Source organism: Sebastes umbrosus, chromosome 9 (assembly GCF_015220745.1).
Source record: "Sebastes umbrosus isolate fSebUmb1 chromosome 9, fSebUmb1.pri, whole genome shotgun sequence".
In the NCBI taxonomy this organism is placed as follows: Eukaryota; Metazoa; Chordata; class Actinopteri; order Perciformes; family Sebastidae; genus Sebastes; species Sebastes umbrosus.
The window spans coordinates 17,933,240-17,954,783 of NC_051277.1; the positions used below are offsets into that span (position 1 = coordinate 17,933,240).

Here is a 21,544-nt window from a genome sequence, read left to right on the forward strand (position 1 = left end):
TATTATCTTTTGTCCTTTATGGTGTGATAGTAAACTTTGGATTTGAAAAGTATTTTCTGCAGTTCCAATAATTTTAAACATGCATGCTTGAGTTAAAGGGACTGTTTTTAAGAATCAGAAATGCTTGTTAACAGCGACAGCTGTGGCCGTTAAGTCAACCAAAGTCAGCGTCGGGCTCGCGCTTGTGCTCGCTCTAAATAGACATGAACGAGCATCGCTCAAAACAGTGAGGCGACACACGTCAGCTAAAACCACAATATCACTCTATATTTCACCTGCTTGGCAGTAATGTTAGCTGACCAGACAAAGGTCTCTCCATGAATCAATGCTGATCCTAGTGTCGGCTTTTCCTGCTTCAGCCTCCCGACCGCGGCCGGAGGAACGGAGACACCAGCACCCGGTCGGAGACAATAACGTTTCTCGCTGCGGAGCCACGTCACTTCACAAGACACGGGAAACCTCTGTTGGTCTGGAGGAGCTGCAGCAGTTATTTCTGCACAAACGTCCACTGTACATTCACTAGATATTCTCAGAGATACTAACCCTTCTGCAGTGTGTAGTGTGCGAGCATGCACCTGAGGTGGAGCAAGCTGAGTGAAGGCAGGCAGGCAGAGGAGCAGAGGAGCAAAGACTCTGACCCTGGAGACCAAAGCTACGGTCTCCCTTGCTTCCTCCGATCACGGCCAACACTGTTTTGCAAGACGGGCTTCACTAGTTATAACTTTGAGGTTTCGGTGATCCGTGTAGTTTGTGTTGGGGTCTGAGTCTGAACCGCGTAGCCACATGCGAGCGTGCATATGCGAGCGACCCCGGTGATTTATACGTGTAAGAAGTTACAAACAGTCCCTTTAAAAAAACTTAAATCTACTTGGTTCACATTCCTGCTGATTTCATTCTAATGCAGAGAAACGACAAAAAAAAGTACACATAACATTTATAATAATTAACCACCAAGAGAGACTCAAACTAGTGGTTAAAACAATCTTATAAAACTATTTTTGGACCCATCCTCACATGAAGATGTTGACATCAGTGGTTACCATGGACACCTGTACCCGTTCCGTGTCTGACGTCATAATGAGAATGGGTGCAGGTGCGTGGTAACCTGGCAACACGAGCAGCATGGAAGACATAACTACCATTTAGTTAGTTAGCTGTTGTAACCTCATTAGTCTGGATTTACTTGCTGGTAAGGCATTTTTGTTGTCCATTTTTAAAGTGGATATCAGTATAAAACATTTCGTAGTTTTAACAGCAACATTATGATAACTTTTGGTCAACTTTGATGCTTGGTTAAGGACAGTTCACTACATGGTAGCGTGTAGTTAGCTAAGTCACTCATGTGTTAGCATGCTAGCTAGATAAGTAATGTTAAGGTTATAAACACGTGGCTGTTACCTAAGTTAGATAATGATAACATTAGTTATGGATAGTTAGCTTGTTACTTTTAAAATAGCCTTTCTAATATAATGAAATTGTCCTTATGGGCTAAAGCAGGGGTCAGCAACCTTTAGGCAAAAAACATATATATATTATAGTCATAATGTGTCATTTTTATTTTCAAAGAAATAAAGTTTGATAGAAAAATGTAAAATATATCTTAAAAGCTGCGTGTGCTGCTTTCCTTATGATAATCCTTATGATAATCCTTATGGTAATTTTGATGGACCATTTGTTGATCACATGCACCAGGGAGGATCACGCCAGCAGGATGGATGTCAGGGAGGAAAACATGTAAGTGATGTTCACTGAATAAACCCGTACACAAAAATATGTTTGGTTGAGATACTTGGCAGCAATATATGAAGCTTGTTCTCTTGTGTGTGTTTTTGTGTGTAGGACACCAAAGGAGATGCTTGAGAAAATAGCAGAGCAGGATCACAGTCTGAGCCAGCAGAGGGAGCTGACTGTTAAAATGAGGCACTGGCTGGATGTTGCAGATGATGATATGGCAATGCTGCGCTCAGACAACGCCGTCCTCAGGAAACAAGTGAAAACGTAACTAGTCACATATGATTGTACGCATCATTAGCAGAAGGGTCCCTGAACTGTCTGACTATCAAACTTAACACTGCCATCATCTTTTGGCACATTACTCATCTGTTTCTTTGATCTCCCTGTTGTCTTTGACACAGATTTTTAGAGTTTTATGTTTGGAACTATTTTGTTTTTATTATTCAATGTTTTTGTTATTTGTCAGCCATGTTATTTTTTGTCACTCAGTGCTTTTGAACCAGGTCTTTAATATTACAGTGGAAAAGCAGGAGCGTGTAGATGTGTTTGTATGTCTGCAGGCAGGAGAAGATCATCAGTGAAGCACAGCAGGTTGAAGTAGAGCCTTGCAGCGGTCTCCTGGCTGATGACCTCGCTGAAAAGAGATGCAGTGAAAAAAAGATTCAAGAATTGGTGAGTAACCAGATGTGTTGTAGTGTTACAATATGTATTACTGGTGTTTTCAAAAAGACTTATTAAATACAAATATGATGCCGCTTTTAAGACCACATTTGAGCTAAATCATGGCACCAGGCAAAGCATAATCCTCGATGATACTTTTTCTCGCATTGATAAATTGCCCTGCTCTATTCCAGTGTTGCTTCAGGGAGAGCTCAGAGCTACTAGTAACTTTAACAAACATGTGAATGATTTTTGTAATTTTTTCAGAAACCACCATATTCTCATCCTTTACTTGATAAATTGTGTCTTTTACTGTAGTCTAATCCAGGTTGTAGGCGGATGTATATCAGTCCCCCTCACTGTAGTGGCATCTCACTTGTAAACCCATGAAGTAACACTGAAGTACATGTCAAGGATTTTACTTTTTAGGCAACGTTTGACAAGAAATAAGAGAATTCATCTTCGAAATTTTATGTTTCAAATTTTTCTATTTTTTTATAATGTATTTCATCGGAAATCATGAATTGCAAGTTTGTTGATTTCAGAATCAGAATCTTTATTTATTGCCAGGTGTATCAGGTATACACTAGGAATTTGCTTTGGTTTCTTTATAATCATAAGATTATTATAAGAGTAATACCAGCTGGGGTTATACAGCACTTTAACAACAGGGCAATTGCATAGTGGGTTTATCTAGAGCTGCAACAATTTATCGATTAGTCATCAACTATTAAATTAATCGTCAACTATTTTGCTAATCGATTAATCAGTTTGAGTAATATTTTAAGAAAAAGATTCTAAATTCTCTGATTCCAGCTTCTTAATCCTGAATATATTCTGGTTTCTTTACTCCTCTATGACAGTAAAGTGAACATCTTTGAGTTGTGGACAAAACAAGACATTTGAGGACGTCATCTTGGGCTTTGGGAAACAACTGATTGACATTTTTCACCATTTTCTGACATTTTATAGACCAAACAACTAATCAATTAATCGAGAAAATAATCAGATTAATCGACAATAATAATAATTAGTCAGTTGTACCACTAGATAATTTCTCTTCAAAATTTTAAGTTTCAGATTTGTGAATTTTTTATTATGTATTTCATCGGAAATTATGGATTGCAAGTTTGTTGATTTTTAATCATAAGATAGAGTAATACCAGCTCGGGCTTTAATCTAAACATGAGTGCATTCACAGTTAGTGAAGAAAATCAGACGTCACGTTAGTATAGATACAGTATATGGTAGACAAACATTTCAACCTCAACCAGTCAAATAGGCTGATAGTTGTCGTTTTAAATATCTCCAGGTAACCCTTCATGTTGTATTTTTGTGCAGGAGAAGGAATCCACCATGATGAAGGAACAGAATAAGAAGCTAACTGAAGAGGTACGATGTCTGTTACTTTTCACACAGCAACTTTGATCTGTCATCATATACTACAGCTAGAAGTGGTACCGAAATGTCAAAACACTTTGCACATTTAAATGTCATTCTGCCTTTTTCAGCTCAAGAGCCTCCAGCAAGACAGAGACCGGGACAAGATCAGCTTGAGCAAGTTCAGCGTTGCACTTCAAACCCTGGAGGTAAAACCATGGAACTTGGAGATGTTTTTTTCCTCTCTCCATTCATCCTACTATCAGTCATGTGACATCGGCAAACAGCTCCTGATTTGTTATGTCGTGTGTTTCTTCAGTGTGGAATGGAAGAGGCTCAGTTAGGACTTCAGAGTAGGGACGAGGTTATTCATCAGGTAGGAACAGAGACATCAGTACAAGGCAGCGGATGACCAAAAAGTCACGATTTTTCTCATAAATATCGGTCTTTTTCTTTTGAGTTCAACAACGAATAAACATCTTCTGTGTCTTTTATTATTTGAACATCACGTTTTCATTTGTGTTTGTGATAGAAAAACTTGCAGTTAAAGCACTTGGAGGAAACAGTAGAAGACTTCTCAAATATCATAGAGGTAAAGATGTTTTCTCATCCATTGTTACTTGGTTAAGAAAGAGTAGAAAGAACAGTATTCACTCAGCTACTGAACGCTGTCAGATAAAGTCTTCATGTTATGAGCGTGTTTTGTTGTCTGTTTCTCTGCTCCAGTGTCTCAGGCTGACAAGTCAGGAGCTGAGAGAGCAGTTGGAGGACAGACAGGATGAGGACTCATTGTAACTCTGACACACAATATCCTCTTGCTTTAAATGAATATCACGACGTACACTGAGTCATCATACTGCTCTGTGTGTCTGCTGTTGGTTTCCAGCGCTATTGTGAAAGACATGATGGGAGATAAGGAAGGATCGCTCAGTCCCTGTCTGTCCTTCGCAGAGGAAATGAAGCTGCTGGGCTGTTCAGCTGAAGTGAAAACAGTGGCCCCTTCAGCTGAAGTGAAAACAGTGGCCTCTTCAGCAGAAGTGAAAACAGACTCCACAGACCTTAGACATGTATGTCCTCTCCCTCCTTCACTCAGTTATCAGTTTATTAGGTACACCTGGTTAAACCTAAACTGCAATAGATCCTGTGAAGTGACTGAGTGTAGATTTATCACCACTGATTATCCTGTACTTCTACAAGTGACCACTAGAGTGTGCCACTACAAAACCCAGATTCAAACCCTTGCCTGTCAGACAGCAGTTTCGTGACTGTACAGTAGATGTAGGAATTAGGAGATCAGTCATGTCTGGTACTGTGTCTGCAGGAGGAAAGTGAGGAGCTGCCGAAACCTCCAAGTGTCACAGTAGACTTTCAAACCAAAAGGTATTCCAGTTTCACATCATAAAACAGCCTCTGAATTACGTTACGTTATGTTTCCTCATTCACTATCATCCCTCTGGTTTCTCTGTTTAAGGAGTGCAGGGATCTTGGAGAGAGCCAGACAATTGCTGATGTTCGTCATCATTCTCACTGTTTTGGTCTGTGTGGTGTCAAGAAGCTGTACAGGAAACTTTTCCTCCATCAAAACCTTGTGGAGCGGTGCACGCCTGATGTTACAGCCCTACTGCCACGTGCATTATTGGGGCTTACCTGCTGTGTGATCTAAACACTCCCTCTTATAAACATGTTAACTCCATTTATCTGGCTGGTTTTGTAGCTGAATATGTGGAATATAAATCATTTTGCACATTTATTAGGAGTTTGCATAACTGATTGGTTCTATAACAATGAATGAAAAAAAATACATTTAATACCCTGAAACAAAATATCTGCAGTGAAAGATGCCCATTTGATTCTGAACCATCTGCCTTTGGAAAGCTTTTCCTTTTGTTTTTAGATTAAATATTATATATTATTTCAGTAAAAGTCTAATTTAAAAGGGCTTGGATGTGTGGGATGAGTATGAGGTTCTTTTGTGAGAGACTTTCCTCCAGAAATAGCTCAGAGTAGAAGTCCAGTCTGCCAGTAAGACCATTAGGTTACTTATTACCTTTTGAAACACAATTAACAGATTAGTCCATCACTTTCACTCCAACATTATACATCTTGACAATTATGTTTCTCCTTACATGCACCAGTAAAAGTGCATACAAGCAGGCCTATATTATGCTCCCATGCCTTCCCATCTCTCTTCAGTCAGCCCCTCCCATCTGAAGGCTTCTCCCTGGTGGTCTTATCTGTGTGACTTGAGGAAATAAACACCCCCTCCCATACGGAGAATCATAAAGTAGGGGATCAGATGTAGGGCAGGAGGAAACCAGAGGACGGTCTTGATAGAGAGATGTGTTTTTTTATACTGGAGCTGGCTGATGATTCATTGTGTTTGAGCTGGAAGATGCTGATGCTGCGTTGGTGCTGAGATGCTGATGACAGGCCGAGTCTACCAAACATCCTCCTGCATCGTGGATGGAGCCCAGAGCTAAAATAGCTGATAAATCGGAAAAAAGAGAGGCCAGTTTGATCCAGTCTGGCTCTGTGAGGAGGAGTATATACAGCGGTGTTGGTGGTACCATGTTCTGGTGAGCGGAGAACCGGAGAACCGGCGTCTGGCGGGATGAAGGCGCCGAGGAGACCGAGACAGACGCGCCTCCTCCCGCGGTTCTGCGTCTGTGGAGTCGGTCTGCTCGCAGCCGCCTGGATATTTAACTTCAATGATGTTACAGGTGCTTCTCGAGGGGAAAATTACATCAAAATGTCAAGATTTCATCTGCACAAAACTCATTCGATACCTGTGTTGTCTATGCATGCAAATCACATTATTTAAATGTTAGATTGTAGTAATAATACAGGTAATTTAGCTAATCAGAATTAACCATTTATCTTTGCAATTTTCATTTTTTTCTTTCACATTTGCAGCCCAAACATATCTCTAACTAGAGATATGTTTGGGCTGCTGACCAACAGCTCAAATCCCAAAGATATTCAGTTTTCTATACTGTTAAAGACAAGAAAATGCATCAAATTTCCACATCCGAGAAGCTGAAAACAGGTTTTTGTGCTTTTTTTTTGCTTCCAAAATGAAAAGATTTCACTTAACAAAAGTTGCTGATTCAATCAATTAATGGACTAATCGCTGCAGCTCTGCTGTGTATGTGATGTAAGGGAAGCTCTACAGTAGAGCTGCAATGATTAATCGATTAGTTGTCAACTATTTAATGAATCGCAAAAAACATCTCTAGTCAGGATGTAAAAACGGTGTAAACTATGAGTCAAAGTCATTTTTTTGGTTAAATATGTAGTGCATGTTGTCCAACAAAACGTTCCACTATGTTTCGTACAACTGTCTGGAGCATTTTCTCACATTTTCAGCTAAAGTCAGGCATCTCTTTACTAATTCCTTTGATATGCACTGCCTATAAGGATGAAGCATGCATTTACTTATGTTAAACCACAGCTCAAAGGTGTTCAAATGTTGTCCTTGAAGCCCAATTTATTGTGGCCTCATGTTGTGCAGAACCAGTATTTCTACTTGGCATATCTGTTATTGTAGTGTTGGTACCAAATTGTTGCCAAAAAAAATAACAGTGGAGGACTTGATTGGGGCCATCTTTTAGAGTTTTCTCTTTTTAAGAAAGAGTGTTTTTAGACAAAAATAAATGCCTTAAAGTTGGGTATATTGTATTTCACAAACACTCATAAGATATCATATATATTTTATCAGTAGTGTTTATATTTATATGTCAATCCCTCTTTTTTAGGCTCCCATGCACCCACTGCGGATCCTGGCATCGCCTTGTCCAAGAGAGAGCTCATCCAGAAAGATGACAACCAGACTGACAGTAAGACCATGTGTGTGTTTATATGTGTCAATGAGGCAGGCAAGATCATTTCTTCTGTTTTATCCCTACAAAAAAATGCAGTCACTTGTGAGCGTGTTGAGTTGGACTGAGATCCCTTTTTAACCACCAACGGGCCCTAGATTTAAGTTTGGGTTTTGGATATTCATGCAGTAATGAATGACCAGGCTGATAATCACTGTGATGATCTTAGTGAGCCAGTAAGTAAGACAGTGAGAGAGTGTCTATCTCCTCCGTGCATCGACCTGGCTACCTCTCCGCTCCACCTCATCCTTCATTTCTTCAAACTCTGCACATCTAGATGTTTAAACACAGTTAGGCCTTTGAGGGGACCCGGTTGCTAGGAAACTGAATTTGTGGTTGGATGGCGTGTTGCATCTGGAGCTGTTCAAAGTGCCTGCCCTGTCGTAATAACCTGCTGATTAGCGGCCTCTCATCGCTCGTGTGTGCTTGGATCTATTTGGCTGTTTTTGAAAAGACTGAGAGAGAAACAGTGACAGCATCTTATGATCTGATGTGAGATGAAGAGATTTTTGTAGCCAATTACAGAGAATAAAAAGCTGCATATATTGAGCTAGAAAAACTGCCTTGGGGGAAATACAGTACAGATTAACTTCAAGGCCTCAAACACATTTTTTCTTCTTATTACCATTATGCTATTTTCAAGAGCACCATCTTCTTGGTGATAAAAATATATCGTTTGATCTGCATCCAAACTAAAATCATGTGACAGATCGTCATAATATCACACCATATCTGTGTGTCCATCCCTACACGCGATGCACGTTAGCCTCTAACTGCACAATGATGCCTCTGTGCAGGATCTCGTCCACTTTAGTCACACTTGTTTCACTCGCATGTTTGTTACTTTTATCTTCAGTTGAGGTTGACTCACAATAAATCAGAAAGTCACTTAGGAGGCTGCAGCTTCCCAGGTTATTGTTGTTTTGAACTGCCTCGTAGCAAAAGCTGTTTTTATGGTGCAGTGAGCTGTGGCATTTGTTTGACGGTGCAGTCTAGCAAAACACTGCCTTACAGTTGGAAAGAGCGTAGTTGCGATGCATCGTTTGACTCATCCAAATTAGAAGCCTGTGAAGGTTGGCTTTTAAACAAAAAGTGGGCGGAAAACACACTTATAATGCAACTGAACCGGTGTAGTCACATGAGTGTGTTCACCACTTTAACCTCAAGCTGTCTCAGCCCTTGTTGCTAGGGGATACCACCAGACACACATCCAATAAAGTCATACACACACACACACATTTCACACGTGCACACACAAGTGACTGTAAGGTTCAAGGTAGAGCTGCAAATTCCGATTATTTTCATTACTGATTAATCTGCGGATTATTTTTCTCCATTAATAAATAATAAAATAAAAATATGCCTATCGTAATTTCCTGAGGCATGCATTGTCATCAAATGGCTCCATGGTTTTGTTTGACCAACAGTTCAAAACCCAAATGATATTCAGTTTACAATCACATAAGACAAAGAATAGTAAAATCATGATCAACTTTAGTTTTCAGCTTCCCTGCTCTGAAGACCTGGGGCTCCTCTCTGGGGCTTCCTTTAAATACAGAAGTGCCCAACCGTGTAATACCTTTTATTTGAAATTTGAAATTCAATCCTAGAAGTTACAGGGAGCTCATGGAGAGACAGATTAGTAACACATCTTCTGATTTGAGAGGCTGGAACTTGAGATGTTTGGCATTTTTGCTTTGAAAATGACTCAAAACGATTAATTGATTCTGAGAATACTTTCCGACTGATTCTTCTTTGATCAACTAATCAATTAATCCATTCATCGTTTCAGCTCTAGTTCAGGAATTTCTTTCATTTTTATGCATCTTTAGTTTACTCTCTGTCCATGTCTTCTCCAGCTATCAGTGATTTTCCTGAAGACATCTTCACTATGGAGCAGAGGAGACAGGGAGCGGTACTCCTTCATGTTCTCTGTGTGAGTATCGGCTCTGCCTGAAAGCCAGAATTTGAAATGAAGGAAGATTCATTTTGTTGCATTAAAGGGTAACTTCAGTATTTTTCAACCTAAATGTTCCCATGTTTTTGTGTCAAAGTGACTAATGGGGACAACAATTTCTGAAATTGGTCCAGTATTGAGGGAGAGCGCTGTAACTGGCAGCCGTGAAACAAGCTGTGAGGGCAAGTGAGCGGCGTCGATTGTTATTATAAGTGTCTGACAACATTATGGAAAGGAGCCTACAGAGAAATAAAACAGTTTTCATTACCTTTCGCTTCATCTGTTTGTTATTGTGTCTAAATCTCGCTCAAGGAGAAGTCTCGTTGTGAAATCTGAATATCCATATTCTCTGGCTCAAATAAATACAGGCAGCCATCGAATTCAAAGACCTCATCCACATTGTCGAAATCATCTAAACATTCAGACATGACATTGAAAATCTTTTAGATAACACTAAGCTACAACACAACAAACTCTGCCCGGCTGGCACTCGCGTTTCCACCATGGATGTATTCCACTATTCCACTGTCGTCTTCCAGCAACACGTCACCTCGCCAGATTTCAGAACGAGACCTCTCCTTGAGCGAGACTCTTTTTCATTATGTCAGACACTTATAATAACAAACAGAGCCTTGCAAAAACAAGCACTTTTTAGTGGAAGTCAGTGACGGTGCCAGCTTGGCCCAATAGCACCATATTGCAGCCTGTGAGCAGCTGCCGTCTGCAGCGCTCTCCCTCAATGATGGACCAATTTCAGAAGTTGTACCTAATAGTCAATTAGACACAAAAACATGAGAAAATAGGGTCCAGGTTGAAAAATACCGAAGTTACCCTTTAAACACACACAGCCATGTGGCCAATAATGTGTCTCCTGTATTTCACAGGCTATCTACATGTTTCATGCACTGGCCATCGTGTGTGACGTTTACTTTGTGCCATCACTGGAAAAAGTATCAGAGGTATGAACCAAAGACATATCTGATAAATAAATAAAATCATGTAGGACATATAGCATAGTTTGTCTACAATTAGATAGTTGATGTTGTCTTTTCAGGTGTTAACTGGGATTTTTACCATCTGTTTATTTTCTTTACCTCAAAATCTTTAAAGGATAAGGATGGTCTTTTTTTTCTTACTGTATATTTGCCAGGAAAAGACGTAAACCAACAATGCATTAGTCCAGATCTATCACTACTTTCTGCCTTCCCCATCTGTGCTTTAGATAAACAGGCTCATTAGTAGGATCAGTATAGATCTATTGTTTTGGGATTGGTTGATAATAATAAACATATACAATATCACCAGCTTCATCCTTTAATCTGTTTAAACCCGTCTTCCTCCGTCCTCCAGAACCTTCAGCTCAGTCAGGATGTTGCCGGGGCAACCTTCATGGCAGCTGGGAGCTCCGCCCCCGAGCTCTTCACCTCTCTGATTGGTCAGTATGGCGCTAGTCTAATCAATAAATCACTCTAATGAGTTAACCCAATGATTGGTCCATCATTGCTTCAGTGTTTTGTTTCACAAATCATTAGGGTTTCGGTAAATGTGGACTTAGATGAACAAATACAATTTGAGATTGTTTTTTTTTTTTTTAATCCAGGCTTTGGCATCGATGACATCAAAGTTTACAGGGTGAAATTTAGACAAAAGAAGGACGTTGTGCTCAGTGTTTGGAAAGTTTGGCCCAGATATGAAACAGAGACAGAAACCATTGCATGCATATTTTGTAACTATGAGAAACTAGAACACTATTAGGGATTTATCCTGGATACTGCTACTGTTGATAGAAGACGTATCATACAGCTTATTAAAACGGCCTTGAAACAGATGGATTGTTGTGATTTGTAAGAATGAAAACTTTTATTCTGAAACTCATGTGGCTTAAGGACATTTCCTCATATATTGCCTCTTAAATAATGTATTTTATCCTCAAAAGAAAAAAAGGCTGGCTTTCATAAATACTGGAGTGACTTTAGGCAATATTGCAGAGAACATTCCACATGAGGAGCAAAAGATAAAAGATATCTGTGGCACTTTTCTATGAACACTGAAAGCACTTTACATGTCAACATTCACCCATTCACACACTTATGGCAGAGGCTGCCATACAACGTGTCAACCTGCTCATCAGGATCTAATCTAAATGCTCACTCACATACCGATGGCGCAGCCTTCGGGAGCAATTTGGGGTTCAGTATCTTGCTTAAGGACACTTCGACATGCAGACTGGATTTGCAGGGGATCCTGAGCCACAGCCGCACCGAAGATTCAATATTTACTGAGGACGGAGATATTATGTCTAATTTTGTACACATTTATGTATGGGAGGGAGATACAATCCATCATTTCTTACAGATTGCCCCATTAGATTTTTTTTGCGGATGATTTCTAGCTTGCTCTTCCCTGTTCTGTGGTTTTAGGGGTGTTTATCACAAAAGGAGACGTGGGTGTGGGAACTATCGTTGGATCAGCCGTCTTTAACATCCTGGTCATCATCGGCCTCTGTGGCATCTTCGCTGGACAGGTACAACTAAAGCTAAACGGAGGGCTAATCTCACCTTTTCTGAACTAATAAAACTCATTAAATATAAAAGCAAATACATATTTTTAAGCTTTTTTTTCCACATTACATCTTACACCATTTGCTTGTTTTTAACTAATTCAAATGTGTCTCTTTCCAGCCCATCTCTCTGAGCTGGTGGCCTTTGTTTCGTGATTCTTCCTTCTACATCCTCTCCATTGTGCTGCTTATCCTGGTGAGAAATCCTCCAGTTAATTATCATCTTTACTTACTTTAACTCATTTGTGCTCATAACTGAAATTTTATTTTAAATTTCCTTGAAATTTTTAAAATCGGTCAAACCGTTTGACTGAAAAGTGAGTTTGTTTTATCATACTATATATGGTCTTTGGGCACTACTGTTTTTGCAATAACCTCCATTATTTTTTTTCAAATTGTGATTTTCTCATGTGATGTTGAAATTTGATGAAATTTCAAAGTTGTACTGTTAGATTATTACCCAATCAGAACAAATGTTGTGGCATTTTATTAAGTATAGTCTTTGGAGACAAATGGGTTAACTCTTACATTTACAAGACAACAAACTATAGTATATATGGCCACCTCTAAAGAGAAACTACTAACTTCATACAATATTATTATTTGATGATACTGGATTTTTGTGGCCAGTATTCATTCATTATCCTATCAGTCAATTTCTTTTACATAAACATAACAAAAACATTATTCATGTGTTTGTTTTAAGAATTGTAACCAAGATGTAATGAGCTAATACGAGTCAATATATTGACCGATATTAGCTAATCAATCCTTTTTTTATGTTCCTTTGATGAGATTTTTTGGAGGTGTAATTAAAGTATATTTTCATTGTTGTTGCAGGTGATCTATGATGAAAAAGTCATGTGGTAAGATTGTAATGAAACTATTACAATTCAGCCGCCTCTGTGGTTTGGATATCAGTTTGTAAGATAGCTGACTGTCATTGTAACGAATGTGGTATTTATGAAAATCTGTATTTGTGTTTGTGTGCATGTTTCAGGTGGGAGACCATCATCCTGATGTCCACGTACGGAATCTACATAATCATCATGAAGTGAGTCTCTTCACATTTCCATCCTGTTGGTATCGAGCCACCACGCGCTACTAAAGACACAACATCTTTGTGTGTGTGTGTGTGTGTGTGTAGGTTCAACAGATCTCTGTGCAGCCTGGTAGAGAGACACTGCAGTCGGGCAGGTCAGCCGTGTCTAAGCAGCCTGCGACGGACGACTGCTGTCGGAAACGTTGGAGACTGTGACAACGACATGGTGCCGCTGAAGCCAGGTGCAGGAGCTCGTTTTTGTACGTGTGTGTGCATGTGTACATCCAAAACAAGATGAAGTTTCCCTCAGTCTCTGAGCAGCATTCAACAGACCTAGTGACACAGTTTAGGCTGCCAGTCAAATCCATTTCTGTTCCCCTGAGGATTTCCAACAGGCTGAAATAGAACTAGACCACTTTGATGGACAAGATTTGCTCTCCATTTTTTTTCTATCACTCTGTCCTCTTTGTGTTCTTGTTTGTCTGCTGAGTATCGTTTACTATCCGTCTTATTTCTCCTTTCCACTGATATCTCCTGCTAACCTCCATCTATTCCCCCAGAGTCATGTGTGGTGGCCGGCCAGGACTCGGGGGTGGTGATGGTGGATGAGCTGCTGAACCTACACCCCCATCAGCTCTCCTTCTCAGAGGCAAGCCTCCGCCTTCTCATCACCCCGCATTTCCCCCCCTTCACCCGCCTGCGCATGGCAGGACGCATGGTCATCAACGAGGTACACTGCACGCACCCGCACCCGCACCCTTCACATAACGTCAAGTTCCCCTGGGGGTTTTTCGGCTAGGTTGGTGGGTATTTAAATGTGTATGTGCAGCATTTTAAAAAGCAATATGTCACTGTCAAATGAGCGGGGTCATATTGGTAAAATGAACGTAAACATAATGAAGGATCACTGCGCTCGGCCTTGTGTACCTGAACTGGGTTGCACCAGCTATTTGTAAATCTGTTCCTAAGTTTGTGTCGTAAAGTTCCTTGTAACTACTCGCTAGTTTCTTTATTTATTGTGAGCCGATCACATGCCGAGCACAGCCGCAGCTTGCTAGCGTTAGCCACCTAGCTGCTACATTACACAGCTGTCAATCATGACGTCTCAGCCCCCTTTGTATAGTATCAAATAAGTCATTAAAACCAAACTTATTAGAAAAATGAACACTTGCACATAAAGCAGCGTGATAAGTAACACTTAAAATGACAAAAACTATTCTTGGGAAAAATGTATTTACTTTGATTTTTTAGTTTGGCCCATGTCCCATCCACTAACATGAAGGGGGCGGGCTTTATGACCTATATAGCAACCAGCCACCAGGGGGCGATCAAGCTGTTTTGGCTTCACTTTTGGGGAGCTGTCATGTCGTTCATCTTTATATACAGTCTATGTGTTGCACCATTAAAACTTACGTAAGTCACTGTAGCATCACAAGCTGAGTCGTAACTACCAAAAAACTGTTTTAGGGCCTTTTCCATATTTAATTTATATTTGGGCTGTCAAAGTTAAACGCAATAATAACGCGTTAACGCAAATTAGTTGTAGTGCTACTAATTTCTCTAGTGCATTAACGCAATCGATCATATTAAACTAGAAACCTAAGGAATCCATCAGTACCAACCATTTCATACTAGCTTGTCGAGAAGGAGGCTAAATAACGCTCCAAACTTGCGCTAAATTTTGGCGAGGAAAAAATGTCATGACCTCTGACCTCAAGATATGTGAATGAAAATGGGTTCTATGGGTACCCACGAGTCTCCCCTTTACAGACATGCCCACTTTATGATAACCAGTTTTGGGCAAGTCATAGTCAAGTCAGCACACTGACACACTGACAGCTGTTGTTGCCTGTTGGTCTTGAGTTTGACATGTTATGATTTGAGCATATTTTTTATGCTAAATGCAGTACCTGTGAGGGTTTCTGGACTATATTAGTCATTTTTTTGTGTTGTTAACTGAATTCCAATAATAAATATATACATACATTTGAATAAAGGAAGCATATTTGCACCACTCCCATGTTGATAAGAGTATTAAATACTTCTCTCTTAAAGGGACATTTGGAACAGATAAAAAAATGTGCGATTAATTTGCAATTAATCACGATTAATCACGGACAATCATGCGATTAATCGCGATTAAATATTTCAATTGATTGACAGCCCTAATTTATATGTATACAGTACATGGAAAAATGTGTTTCAGAGTTAGTAGTATTCATAGTTCACAATGTGAAATATCTGATTATGCTAAACTAACTGACGCTATTTAGTCATAGCAGAAAACAAAGAGCGGCATTATATTGACTTATTGAAAGAAAGAGAATGTCGTTTCTTCATTGTTGCTTTCTTTACTGTAAAGAAGCGTAGATGTTTTTTTCATTTAGCCGTATCTCCGTTTGTGCTGGAAGAAAACTCCCTTTTCATTTAGTTGCTGCCATTTCAGCTTGGTGGTGGTGTTATTTGTTCGTGGTAATTAGGTTTTTAGTGTCCATATTGATTGTTAAACTTGGTAGTAGATTTATCAATAGCCAGATACTAATCATCGCAGTTTTTGTGCAGGAGGTTTGCAGGTGGACAAAGATGGGGAGATAGATTTTAATGTCATATCAAACAACATCCTGTTCGCTGCCACAAACAAACACACACACACAGACTGCTGCCTAATGCATAATATTATCCCAGACACAAAAGCAGACAAGAACTCAATCTGCAAATCGGCTTCCTCACTCTCTCGGCTCTCCTGCATGTGTGCTTGCCATTTCCAGTACCAAATTAAAGTGTGACTTGCGCTGCCGCCCCTGCTCTCTGCCATGCCCCCAATCAATGCTTTCCAAATCCCCTCTGGTGAATGTGAGGACATGCCTGGCTGCCCGATCTCTCCTCCTGCCACTTCTCATATTGTTAGCTGCAGTCAGATGAAGTAATTTCTCATGTCATGTTGTTTCCTTTTTCCATTTCCTTCTTTCTTTTTTCTTTGACTTTCACCCTCACTCCCTCCCCAACCACAGAGGCAGAGGCTGATTCGGGCCCGGGGTGGCCCAGAGGAGGGGGGAGCTTCAGGGGAGGAAGGTTTGGGTGCTAACGGGCCGTGGGGGAGGGAGAACGGGACGGTGGCGGAGGGAGACAGGCAGCCTCTTGACGGAGAGAGGGAGACGGGTAAAGAGACATGCAGGGAGACAGGTGGGGGAGCACAGCTTAAAGAGGAAGAGGAGGAGGAGGAAGAGCAGGAGGAAGGAGAGGAGGAGGACGCTCCTTTCAAGCCATTCGTCCTGCCAGGTGAGTGGTGAATGAAATCAAACACATTATTATGCAGACGTTGCCGAAGCTACAGAAAGCTACAGAATCTCTCAGGTTCTAACTGACGACTCTTTTGTTAAAGCAACAAGCAGGTTTTTAATCAATCATAACTCAGACTTAAATCAATGATGCTACTGTGGCAAACATAACTGCTTCCTCTTTGTCCTCTTTTCACCTGCTTCTGATGTCTCCCAGTGTTAGAGATGGATTCATTGCTAATGGAGCTAATTAAAAAGGGATGATACTAAGATTCACAGGCCGTGCCACATGAATAATTTAGAAGTTTGGATGAATCTGTAATGATCCCTGTGGGGAAACTTATGTGCACACGTGTGTGTGTGTGTGTGTGTGTGTGTGTTTTCATCATTTCCTCAGATGGTTGGTGTGCGCGTCTGAAGTGGCTGCTCTCTTGGCCCATAAGCGTCCTGCTTCACTTCACCATCCCCGACTGTAACCTGCCGCAGTGGGAGCGCTGGTACCTGCTCACCTTCCTGTCCTCCACGCTCTGGATAGCCCTCTACTCCTACCTCATGGTCTGGATGGTACGAAGCACACTAATGCACTGGCACAAACGCACACACACGCATAAATATACACAGCCTCTTACCTCCGTGTTTCTGTCTAGGTGACCATAATCAGCTACACATTTGGAATCCCAGAAGTCATCATGGGCATCACTTTTCTGGCAGCCGGCACCAGCGTCCCTGACTGCATTGCCAGCCTCATCGTCGCCCGACAAGGTGTGTGTGTGTGTGCGTGTGTGTGGATGCACATAATATGAGCTCATAATGACCCTATATTGCAGCACAGTAAAAAACACGGTTCAGTCATTCCCGTCCAGCCCGTGTGTGTCCAGACTGGAGGGGGTCAGAAGTGTTTTTTAATTCTACAGATTTCATTTGAATCTGTGCAGCAGCAGCAGCTGTCTGCACGACTCCAACTCATCTGTGTCTCACGTAACCGCAACCTGAACTGAAGCCTTTATTTACGCTTCAAGTCTATATTTTTTTGACAATACGTGCATAAATACGAGGGTTGCTGCCCAATAAAAAAGATCAAAGAGATCTGACATCCATGTTACATTTCTTGATACCAGCTGCATTTTTATTTCGTGGGGTGCACATGTGTGTGTTTGTCTGTCTCAACACATATTTACATTGCTGGATCATTTATACCACCTAGCTTTTTTTTGCACATTTTGTTATGTTACAAAACTAAATCAGGTTCATTCTTGACCGAAACCTGAAAGGCTCAAGCTGTTTGACTGGATGTCATTTGAATGCCTTCGCGCTACATATTTTCACATGATTTTCATCGTGTGTGTATACTGTATGTCAAATGTTGCAGGAATGGGAGACATGGCCGTGTCTAACTCCATTGGCAGTAATATCTTTGACGTGCTGCTGGGTCTGGGCTTCCCCTGGATGCTGAGGACTCTCATCGTGAGCTACGGATCAGTGGTAACACAACAACCGGTTTCTCTACCTGATATCTTATACACCTGACTTGACCCATGCTCCTAAAAAGATAGCGATATCTTCTTGGTTATCCCCTGTCTCTCTGTCTACTGAATATACGGAGAAAACCCACATGTGTTAAAAGCTTTACTTGGTAAATTACTGCAGTACATATTCAGTTTACTGACATATTACTTCAGTAGCAGTATATATATATATATATTTATTTAATACATAAATATATATATTTAATTTATTTAACCAGAAAGGCCCCATTGAGATACAATATCTCATCGGACAGGGAATCCTGTTCAAGATGGGCAGCAAATAAGAAGTTTCATATACATGTACAAAAGGGGACAGAACATCACAATGAAAAACATACCAAAACACAACAACAGACATAAAACATACAGGAATCAGAAGCTAAAATAATCAAGGCAAAATAATTGCACTTTTTAAAAGCAACAACACTGTTCTATATATATATAAATATATATATACTTTATATAAAATGACACCCCAAAGTACTTCTGTAAAAGAAATCTTAAGTCTTAATATTGTTCAGCATTTCAAAGTAGAAATGAAGCCGATGTGAATATAGTCGAGGCCAAAATTAAGCAAACTACTGTAATTAAATATAAAAAAACACCTTGAATGAACTTTGTAAACATGAAATTTATCATTGCATGATTTTACAACAACATGTTAATGCTTTGTCATCTTTGGTTTTTAGGTGACAATCAACAGCAAAGGCCTGGTGTACTCAGTGATTCTTCTGTTGGCCTCAGTCATCCTCACTGTGAGTTACATCCCCATCCTATCACATCATTGTTGTTAAGATTCAGTAAATTCATCGAATTATTTCTTAGATTGTGACATAAGTAAACAAAGTGTCCACCATCATCAGCTGCCTGTTTTTCTTTACCTATGATTTTATCTTATATTATTCCTGTCAAGGTCTTAGGGGCCATCTCTCTGTTTTCAGACTCAGGTAATTATATCTAGGGCAGTGAAAGAGGAAAATGAAGCTCTCTCTCTCTCTCTCTTTCCATCCATCCCTCCTCAGGTCCTGTGTGTCCATCTGAACTGCTGGAGGTTGGACCGCAGGCTGGGACTCTGTCTCATAATGCTCTACGCCATCTTCCTCCTGTGCTCCGTCGGCTTCGAGAGTTTGTAGAGGTCACGCACACTCCTCATACACACACACAAACACACACACAGAGTCACACAATAGGACGCACAAACAAGTGGTCCGACTTGTTTCCCACCCTTACTGCTGCCATTATTCATCAAATGTACGGACAAATGAATTTTCATTTCACTTCACGGTGGCTGTACGTGTTTGAGCAGCGTTACTTCAACACCGGCTACTTGAAAGCTGCATTGTTTACCTTTGATAAACAAGTATTTTACATAGTTTTGTACCGAGTACCTCCAGCCCAGATTTTGTGAAATCAGACCCAACTGGTAATGCACTGTCTCGCAACAAATTTATAAAGTATTGAATTTATATCCTGAAACCAAGAATATTGTATAAGGAATCCCAAAGCGTGACATGTTTACTTATTAATACTTTATGACTGCCACAAGTAACCTCAATTACCAGATGATTACACTTGTTTATGTAGTTGCTTCTCAGTGCTTGAAGTTGTTTTATGTAAAGTTTAAGGTCCAGTTTTCACCACGCCTTTGTGTCTGTAGTTTTAAACAGCATAGCATGGCCGATCATCACGCTCAAGATAATTGCACTAAGCCACTGTTGTCTTGCCCCCTCCCTCCACCCCCAAATCTCTTTCCTCAAAGTTTCTCAGCAGAGAGGTGGTGTTTTTGTGCTGAAACAAAGGGGACTGTATGCTACAAGGTGTTTTTGAATGTCTGTTTGGAGAGAGTCCTTGAGTGTGTGTTGTTGAGTGAAATAAAATGTTTTGTTCTGTGAGGTTTCTCTTTTGTTAATTTCCTTCATTTGCACTTAAAATGAATAAATAAGACAAGAATTAGAGCTACAGATGAAGAACCAAACCAAAGTAGTCTAAAACTCAACGTTTTCCCAACAGTTTGACTGAGTTATTCAAATGGAGAAGGATGCATTTAAAACTCGGACCTATGAAAAAGGTTGCATGTACATTATAAAATGTGTTATCTATTTAATTACTAAATTAAAGGAAAACAAAAGAATAAAAGGCTTTAAAAAAAAAAAACACATCACAACTTCAATTTCCCGCACACAGTACAATCCTCAATGACTCTCTAAAAGACTATACTATGACACTTTAAGACTATTTTCGACATACTATACTATGCCTTTTTGACAACTATGACTTTTTAACAATTATACTATGGCTTTTTTTTTAAACTTTTTTTTCAACAATATACCATGATTGTTTTGACACAAAAAAATACTTTTTAGCACATTTTTTTACATACTATACTATGACATTTATTTTTTCCCTACTTTTTCCAACATACTATACTATGACTTTTTTTGACATACTACATTATTACTTTTTTTTTTACTTTTTTCCACATACTAGACATACCATACCATGATTTTTTTCCCCTTTTTCACATACTATATTATGATTTTTAAGGACTTTTTTTCACATACTATATTGTGATTTTTTAAGGACTTTTTTTGACATACTATAGTGTGAATTTTTGACATATACTGACTTTTTAATGACTTTTTTGATATGCTATACTATGCCTTTTTTGACAACTTTTTTTCTTACTTTATTCAACATACTATACTATGACTTTTTTAGACATACTATGTTATTATTTTTTTATCACATTTTCGACATACTATACTATGACTTTTTTTAAATCACATTTTTAACATACTATACTTTGACTTTTTTTTCTTTCTTTTTTTTACTTTTTCCAACATACTATACTAGGACATTTTGGGTTTGTTTAAACATACTATATTATTACTTTTTTCTATGACCTTTTAAGGACTTTTGACGTATTATGCTATGAATTTTTTCGAATTGTGTCTTTTAATTTTTTTTCGACATACTATATTATGACTCGATATGCTTCTCTATGACTTTTCTCAACTTACTATCCCCAAGACCCTTTTTGACATGCTATAGCCTACTATTACTTTTTATCACTTTTTTCGACATACTATACTATACATTTTTTAATCACATTTTCAATATACTATACTATGACTTTTTAAAAAAAATGTTTTTACTTTTTTTGACATACTGCACCACCACAAATGTGAGGGGAAAAATGGATGCATTATCTATAGAGCATTTGATAGTAAAAGCCTTGCAAGGTTACATTTTTGGTGAACTCTCACCCCTGCTTTAACTGGTCGCCTCCCCAATCAATCCTGGTCAGGTGTTCCAATACCTGTTCCCCACAGAGGTAAGGGGCGTGCACCAGGAAACAAAGAGAAATGTTTGGGGAGTGGTTTCTGGTTTTGTTTGTGAGGGTAGAAGGTGGTGAAAAGACACATTTAGCTTCTTTTTACGGTTTGATGACCATAAACAAGCCAAGGCTGGATTTTTTTTTTCCAACCCAACATCTGGTGAGTTTGGTTTCTTTTTGGAATAGTGTTTT

At 39.6% G+C, this 21,544-nt stretch overlaps 2 protein-coding genes across 6 annotated transcripts; both read left to right on the forward strand.

Moving 5' to 3' along the window:
• The first annotated feature begins 1,074 nt into the window (after positions 1–1,074).
• On the forward strand, positions 1,075–5,471 carry LOC119494842 (factor of DNA methylation 4-like). Of its 4 annotated transcripts, none has more exons than XM_037781016.1 (12): positions 1,075–1,189; positions 1,693–1,734; positions 1,840–1,998; positions 2,295–2,406; positions 3,736–3,786; positions 3,906–3,983; positions 4,094–4,150; positions 4,307–4,366; positions 4,501–4,565; positions 4,661–4,841; positions 5,096–5,154; positions 5,246–5,471. In XM_037781016.1, exons 2-12 carry the CDS (start codon positions 1,712–1,714, stop codon positions 5,430–5,432), a joined length of 1,032 nt encoding a protein of 343 aa, XP_037636944.1. In that variant the 5' UTR covers positions 1,075–1,189; positions 1,693–1,711; the 3' UTR covers positions 5,433–5,471. The 4 variants fall into 4 exon arrangements, with proteins under 4 accessions (XP_037636944.1, XP_037636946.1, XP_037636945.1 ...); XM_037781017.1 differs by having other exon boundaries at positions 1,134–1,189; positions 1,679–1,734; XM_037781014.1 differs by having other exon boundaries at positions 1,136–1,189; positions 1,644–1,734.
• A 276-nt stretch (positions 5,472–5,747) lies between these two features.
• LOC119494841 (sodium/potassium/calcium exchanger 3-like) lies at positions 5,748–19,740 on the forward strand. 2 transcript variants are annotated; one of them, XM_037781012.1, is made up of 17 exons: positions 5,748–6,494; positions 7,530–7,610; positions 9,512–9,588; positions 10,494–10,568; positions 10,960–11,044; positions 12,030–12,133; positions 12,291–12,365; positions 13,010–13,035; positions 13,170–13,223; positions 13,317–13,453; positions 13,772–13,941; positions 16,223–16,490; positions 16,887–17,053; positions 17,137–17,251; positions 17,859–17,971; positions 18,705–18,770; positions 19,038–19,740. In XM_037781012.1, the coding sequence occupies exons 1-17, from the start codon at positions 6,386–6,388 to the stop codon at positions 19,146–19,148; spliced, it is 1,833 nt and encodes a 610-aa protein (XP_037636940.1). In that variant the 5' UTR covers positions 5,748–6,385; the 3' UTR covers positions 19,149–19,740. The 2 variants fall into 2 exon arrangements, with proteins under 2 accessions (XP_037636940.1, XP_037636941.1); XM_037781013.1 differs by having other exon boundaries at positions 13,772–13,860.
• The last annotated feature ends 1,804 nt before the right edge of the window (positions 19,741–21,544 follow it).

Excerpts from the sequence above, each read along its gene's own strand:
- LOC119494841 (XM_037781012.1), top strand. The coding sequence starts at position 6,386 with ATGAAGGCGCCGAGGAGACCGAGACAGACGCGCCTCCTCCCGCGGTTC. Across the intron at positions 6,495-7,529 it reads TAACTTCAATGATGTTACAG|GCTCCCATGCACCCACTGCG; the intron begins GTGCTTCTCGAG and ends CCTCTTTTTTAG. Across the intron at positions 7,611-9,511 it reads AGATGACAACCAGACTGACA|CTATCAGTGATTTTCCTGAA; the intron begins GTAAGACCATGT and ends TGTCTTCTCCAG.
- LOC119494842 (XM_037781014.1), top strand. The coding sequence starts at position 1,652 with ATGGTAATTTTGATGGACCATTTGTTGATCACATGCACCAGGGAGGAT. Across the intron at positions 3,787-3,905 it reads ATAAGAAGCTAACTGAAGAG|CTCAAGAGCCTCCAGCAAGA; the intron begins GTACGATGTCTG and ends TGCCTTTTTCAG. Across the intron at positions 4,367-4,500 it reads ACTTCTCAAATATCATAGAG|TGTCTCAGGCTGACAAGTCA; the intron begins GTAAAGATGTTT and ends TCTCTGCTCCAG.